Source organism: Panthera leo, chromosome B1 (genome assembly GCF_018350215.1).
Source record: "Panthera leo isolate Ple1 chromosome B1, P.leo_Ple1_pat1.1, whole genome shotgun sequence".
Classification (NCBI taxonomy): domain Eukaryota; kingdom Metazoa; phylum Chordata; class Mammalia; order Carnivora; family Felidae; genus Panthera; species Panthera leo.
In genome coordinates, this window is record NC_056682.1 from 200,330,625 (window position 1) to 200,337,025 (window position 6,401).

Sequence of the window (6,401 nt, forward strand, 5' to 3'; positions counted from 1 at the left end):
ATCTCAGGCCTTCCCTGCTCCAGTTCTGGAACTGACCGTTTCTCCATGAAGTTCTGGTCCCTTTTAGTGGAAAATGGTATTTAGAAGCCAAGATCTGAGAGCCAGGGTGCTCAAGATTATTGGGATGTCACTGCTTCCAGCTGCTTCCAACAGGCAGAACTAGGGAATATTTGTAAGTGTGTACATAAATTATACACACACACCTGTGGTTCTATATAAACGTAGAATGTATACACAGAACCACAAGTTTACACGGATACCTCCAATTTCAACCCAATACCATGGAGCTCATTCTAGTGTTCTTTCTTTTCATCTTTCTCTCCCTCTGCTGGCACTCCCTCTTCTGCATGGAAACCTTTTCCCTGATCAACCTCCAGTCCCTGTGCCAGTCTGCCCCCTGAATGCACACCCTTCTCTCCCCTTGGGCTGAGTCACCTCACAGGACTGACTTCCTCTACGGATGCCCTCCTTGCCCTTCTCAGGCTGTGACAAGCTGCACCGCATTGTTCCCATGCGTGGATGCTCTCCTTACCCCACTGGGCTCTGACCCCCAGACTACCAGCTTGGGGACTTCTAATCCTTCCTGGGCTTTCATTTCTCAAGTCAAATGAATGAATGAAGGTCCTTGGCACTCATCTCTAGGTAACAAGCTACTTGATTTCCCCTGTTTACCGTTATCTCCACCACTAGAATGACTAGGGGCAGGACTCTGGGACTGCCTCTTCACGGCTGCATCCCCCAGTGCCTAGAGCAGTGCCTGATACATAGCAGGAGCTAAGTAACAGTGGTAAGTAAATAAAGACTTCTGTAGCAAAATGAATTTTTGAAATGGTTCTAAGCCAGGGAATCAACATAGCCAATTCACGTTAGCTGACAGCGAAGGAGGAAGATTGGTGTTAAGCTGTAAGGAGGGAGGCCAGTTGGGAGAGCATCGCTCTAGTGGCCTGGGGCAGGTGGAGGGGGGTGGGCAAATCAAAGGTGCATTCTGGACGTTGAATCAATGTGCTTCAGTGATAGAGCAAGGAAGGCGTTGCTGAGAAGGAGGGAGGAGTCAAGAATAACACTGATGTTTCTGTGGTTTGAGTTCTCTGCATCGATAAGCAGACACAAATTTAGGTTACATTTACATACCGAGTTGGTACTCATTCATTCAAGGAGTATCATGTACCAACCATGTGGCAGCCAAGCACTGGTCTCTGTGCTAGGAATTCAACAGGAAACAAAAATTCCTGGGGCGCCTGGGTGGCTCAGTCGGGTGAACATCCAGACTCTTGATTTCAGCTCAGATCATGATCACAGGGTCGTGGGATCAAGCCCCACATCGGGCTCCAAGCTGAGCGTGGAGCCTGATTAAGATTGTCTCTCTCTCTGTCTCTCTCTCTCTCTCTCTCTCTCTCTCTCTCTCTCTCTGCCCCTCTCCCCTGCACAATCCCCAGCTTGTGCTCTCTAAAAAACAAAACAAAAATCTCTTGCCCTCAAGGGGCTGACATTCCAAGGGGAGAAGTGGGTAAGACACAAATTAGTAATCACATGTCAGGCAAGTGAGAAGAAAAACGAAGGATAGAGAGTGACAGGGGTTGGCAGTGCTGCTTTAAACAGGAAGAAGAAGAGGGCCTCGCTGGTAAGCTAACGCTTAAGGAGAGACTTTGAAAAGTGGCCCAGTGAGCCATGTGGACGGATACTGGACACTCGGATGTTTTCGGAAGAAACAAAACCCCGAGAAGTATGGCCACAAAACACTATTGAAGACTCAGTCGTCACCAGCCAGCCGATGGCAAACGACGGCTGGAGAGGAGGACAGAACATAGAATTTCAGACTTCACAGCAAGGGGAGTTTGGGCACGATGGGCCGATTGCAGAGCAACTGACAGAAGGCAATTCAAATTTTCTAGGGGACCTGGAAGTCGTTTCAATTCCACAGATACATAATCCACCTGGGGGGGAGGGGGAATTTATGAGTTACAATAGGAAATACACACAAAGTCCTGGCCTCCAAATTCCACCACATCTCAGGCAGGAGTTGGACCACTAGCTCGTCACCACAGTGCTCCGCAGAAGGGCCAAGGGTCAAAAATGCTTCAGAAGACTCTTAAGGCCCTGACCGTGAAGGAGGCTTGGCATCGAGACTGAACACGTAAGGGGGGCCTGGGTGTCTCGGCTGAGTGTCTGACTTCCGCTCAGGTCGTGATCTCGCGGTTCACGAGTTCGAGCCCCGCGTTGGGTTCTGTGCTGACAGCTCAGAGCCTGGAGCCTGCTTTGGATTCTGTGTCTCCCTCTCTCTCTGCCCCTCCTCCGCTTGCGTTCTGTCTCTGTCTCTCTCTCAAAAATAAATAAACTTAAAAAAAAAATAAATAAATAAAAGACTGAGTAGATAAAATGCAACCCCAACGGAGGAATACAATCCATGGTCAATTAATCAGTTAATCAAGGGGAAACACGTGCATACGAGTTTTGCACCCCCAGAACATCTGTTTTTAAATCAGTAAGTAACTTGTAACTAAGTTTCCTGAATCAAGGTCCCTAATATCCCCACAGGGGTGCTCCTTCAGCCAGCTCCTGGAATTAAGAAAACACGGAGGAAATAACCTGCAGTGTATATGAACAGGAACGAGAAATAAACCTTGGGGGCTGTAGCCACAAAGACTTTGGGGTTGACGGATGCAGAGAGACACCGAGCCTCAACCCCAGGAAAGGCTGGCCGGTCCTTCCCACGCCCCTGATCCAGCGCAGACCCTCCACTCCCACCCGCACCAGTGCCCACATTCTTGCTTCGCCTCCCCCCCTCCTCCCCCCCCCCCCCCCCCCCCGACCCGACCCACAGACCTCACTAAGCTTCCCCCGCTACAAACGTGACCCCCGAGGCTCCCTTGCTCCTCGGTCTCAATGGCTCCCGGCACTACCTCTGTTCCCACGGAGAAATTCAGAAGGGCAGGAGCACAGACCAGGATTCCAGAGACCGAAACAGCCTCTCTAAAAGACTTGCCTTTGTGCCCAGGTACTTTCCTATAAAAATGCCTGTTTCACACGTTATTCCCAGACCTGTACCTCGGCTTGTCATTATAAACATGTATGTGTTCTCATCGAACCCCCTCTAGCGCGATTCTGGAAATTGCACCCTGCCTGTCCTGTGGCTTTGAGCATCCATTAGCACAGGCTCATGAACAGGAATCAGTTCTCTAATGAAGCCCTCTCTCCTCTGCTCCCCACTTTTACTGGTCCCCGCAGTGCCCCCCAGTCACTCCCCAGAGCTGCAGCTCAAGTCCCTTCCTGAGCTTCTGATGCCCCCACTGGTTTCTACTCTTAGAAGTTGTACTCGGCATTCAAGGACAGTCATTGGCTCTCAGGCACCCTGAGGTGCAGTTACCTGCCCCAGCTCGTCCAGGTCCAGGCCTTCCCTTCACATTCCTGCTGCCCTGGAGCAGACGGGAAGCACATTACACGCCCACTGGCTACACAGACCTCAGCTGCTGAAAAGCAGGGGCTCAGGCCAGACGATGGCCTCAAGTTCATCCCTGTCAAGAGCTCACTGTCCTGTCATCTTATCCCCACAGCACCGGCCACAAGCGATTCTCCCTCACGGTTCCAGGCTCACAGAGAACCTCAAACTTCAAGCAGCTCGGTCCTGCTTGCCGAGGCTGCGCTCAAAGAAGCACGTTCGTTTCAAAAGAAATGTATTAACACATGCAGGGACTTTGGCCATTTGAACAACGTATTTATTTGAAAAAAAAAAGGGGGGGGGGGTTTAGAGATCTTTGTTTTTCAAGGCAAACAAACATTTATTGCATGTCTGATTTTGACTCCCAGTCCTGGTGAGGTCTACCCTGATCAACTAGATGGGCCCTGATGCTGCCTTTTCCTTTCTCCAGTGTCCCCGGACCCTTTGTAGATGGTCTCTTTGACGCAATACTCCGGAACGCCCGCATTACCACAGTGATGGTACTCGGTCATTCCCTATCCAAACTTCTTTGTCATTCAGGGTCGGCTAGGTTACCTACATAAAGTCACCTGGCAGGTGGCGCAACACAGCCCAGACAATATGCCACAGAACACAGCTCTCCTCGGTCCCACGGGAAGTGAAGTTCCAGAATACACACACAACCATCTCCCATCTACGACTGCCTTCTACTCCTTCTCCGTCTTCCCCACAGCAGTCTCACCCCTACTCGGGTCACCAGGTACACCCGAGGAGCGTCGTCCATGCACCTCTAAAGGTAGAAGATTCTGGTCCCACGTCTACACAAGTCCCAGACAACAATCAGGTCACATGGATAACAGCAAGGTGCAAGGCCATGCCCCAACATTTCAGACACGGTAAAGTAACGTGATTTAACGTGACAACGGAAACAACTTTTCATTAAGCCCCATTTCCCCTGCAAGAGTATTTCTCGGACAAAAGTTATTTTTCAGGACAGTCTAACCCAACTCAAGCCGGCATCCGTCGTGTTAGTTCAGACGAGAGAACGAATTCTGGAGATCTTACTGTCCCCAGGCACGGCTGGACCGGCCAGGAAACATGCAGACCCAGGCCCAAGAGACAGGAGTGCTCGCATATCATTCAAAGGAATGTGAAGGAATGCGACCCCCCCCCCCAACTTGTACACGTAGAAGCAGTTAGTTTAGGCTGGTACAAGCAGCTGGTCAACATAACCATCAGATGTACCTAATGAAATCTCTAACATAAGAAATAGAGATATTTTCCAGATTCCAAGTCTCTCAACATAAAACACAGTTCCTTGAGACCACACGAAGGGGCAGCAGAAATAACTAAGTAACACGTGTTAACGACTTCACCTCCAATCTACAGCTCTCAGGGGCCTCCTGCCCCAAATTTCGCCCTTAAAAACCCTCACTTGGGTGGGGGTGGGGGGGGGGGGTGGTGCCTGGCTGGCTCAGTCCGTAGAACCCACGACTCTTGATCTCAGGGTCATAAGTTCAAGCCCCACACTGGGCATTGTGCCTACTTAAAACCAAAACCAAAACCCTCACCTGTAAGCCACTGGGCAGCTTCGCACTTGGAGCATGCGGTCCCCATTCTCCTAGGTGGTGTCATACCTATAAACAGCCCATCCTTCTTCACTGCAAAAGCTCCATGTCAGTTTTTTACTGGCTTGCTGTGCACCCAGGAGACCCATTCTCCTCTGGTGCGGATACATAACCATTGACCCTAGGGGAGGCTGTGCCACACGGATAAAAACCAAAAAAAAAAACAAAACAACAAAAAAAAAAAACAGAATAAACAACAAGCTGTTTCAGTTTCCTCGAGTTGTCAGCCCAGCCTTACCAGGTGACCAGAGTCTATGAGCTGTGAACCCGACGCACAATTGGCAGAAATTTGCCATCAAGACACTGAGTCCCAGATTTCTGCAACCTGATGTTTAAACAAAAAAAAAAAAAAAAAATTCAATTAACCACCCACCCTCTGACACGAACCTGGAAATTTCTAGTAAACGCCTACAGCTTCACATTTTCCCATTTTTTTCCCCCCTGTGTTCTCACCCTCCCCTATTTTGCTCTAAGGGCTAGGTTTTCTTTGGTTCCCGCCCCCGCCAAGTGCCTAGGCAACTCTCCCTGCGGCAACTGTCCTATTGGGACTGACTCTGGGGTTTCACAAAGACAAACTCGAAATTATTTTAACTCTTCTTGAATTGCCAGTGGGGGCGGGAGGAACCACAAAACTCAGGACGTCCTAGCACCTGTCCAATCTAGCACGCACCCATTTTCCTCTTGACCTCAACTTTGCTCCCACTCCCCAATTTCCGACGCAGGGAGACTGAGGCTGTACCTTCACTCCTGGAATATTACTACCACCCAGAAAACTGTTCAATCACGCTGACGGCAACGACCAGGACCCGCATCGGGCCCCGCCGGCCCCCGGCCTTACCGCCCGCCCGCCTTCACGACGATTCGCTCCTCTCTATCCGCCGGACCAGCTCCACCAACATCTCTGCCATCTTCGCGATCTCCTTGGCCTTCTCCTCCGCCTTCTCGCACCGTTTGGTCCCTCTGCCCTCGACTCCATCGTCGGGATTCTGAAGATGGTTCAGGGCGCTCTCCTCCGAGGCCTCCACCTGCGTTTTGATTTGGATGAGCATATTGTCCATCTCCCACAGCTTGCTCCGGTTCCGCATGTACGCCCGGCCGTGCTCCCGGGTCAGCGCCGCGATGTCCTCCCGCATCTCGTTGATGACGGGCAGCAGGAACTGCTCGAAATCCTCCTCGGGCTCCAGCACCTCCACCTCCTCCGGCTCTGCCAGCTCGACGACGTCCAAGGGCCGCATCTGTCCCGCCAAACCGTTGCCGCGGGCGTCGACGGGTCAGCAGTGCTGCCGAATTACCTCTGCGAGTTCCTCCTCTCACGCCGTCCGCTTGCAAACCGCTCCGGGAAGCAAAGCCTGGGACCC

The 6,401-nt window shown here is 51.3% G+C and overlaps 1 protein-coding gene across 5 annotated transcripts in view; it reads right to left on the minus strand.

The window, feature by feature from the left end:
* The window catches only part of LOC122218642 (MORF4 family-associated protein 1), a 46,185-nt gene extending 39,784 nt beyond the window's left edge, over positions 1-6,401 (minus strand). For 2 of the 5 annotated variants that reach the window (XM_042936945.1, XM_042936947.1), the window contains exon 1: positions 5,882-6,401. In XM_042936945.1, coding sequence (XP_042792879.1) covers positions 5,895-6,278 — 384 coding nt within the window. In that variant the 5' untranslated portion in view covers positions 6,279-6,401 and the 3' untranslated portion in view covers positions 5,882-5,894. Of the gene's footprint in view, positions 1-36; positions 1,256-5,347; positions 5,369-5,881 lie in introns of those variants that run through there. The other 3 variants (XM_042936946.1, XR_006202042.1, XM_042936944.1) reach the window with 3 other exon arrangements.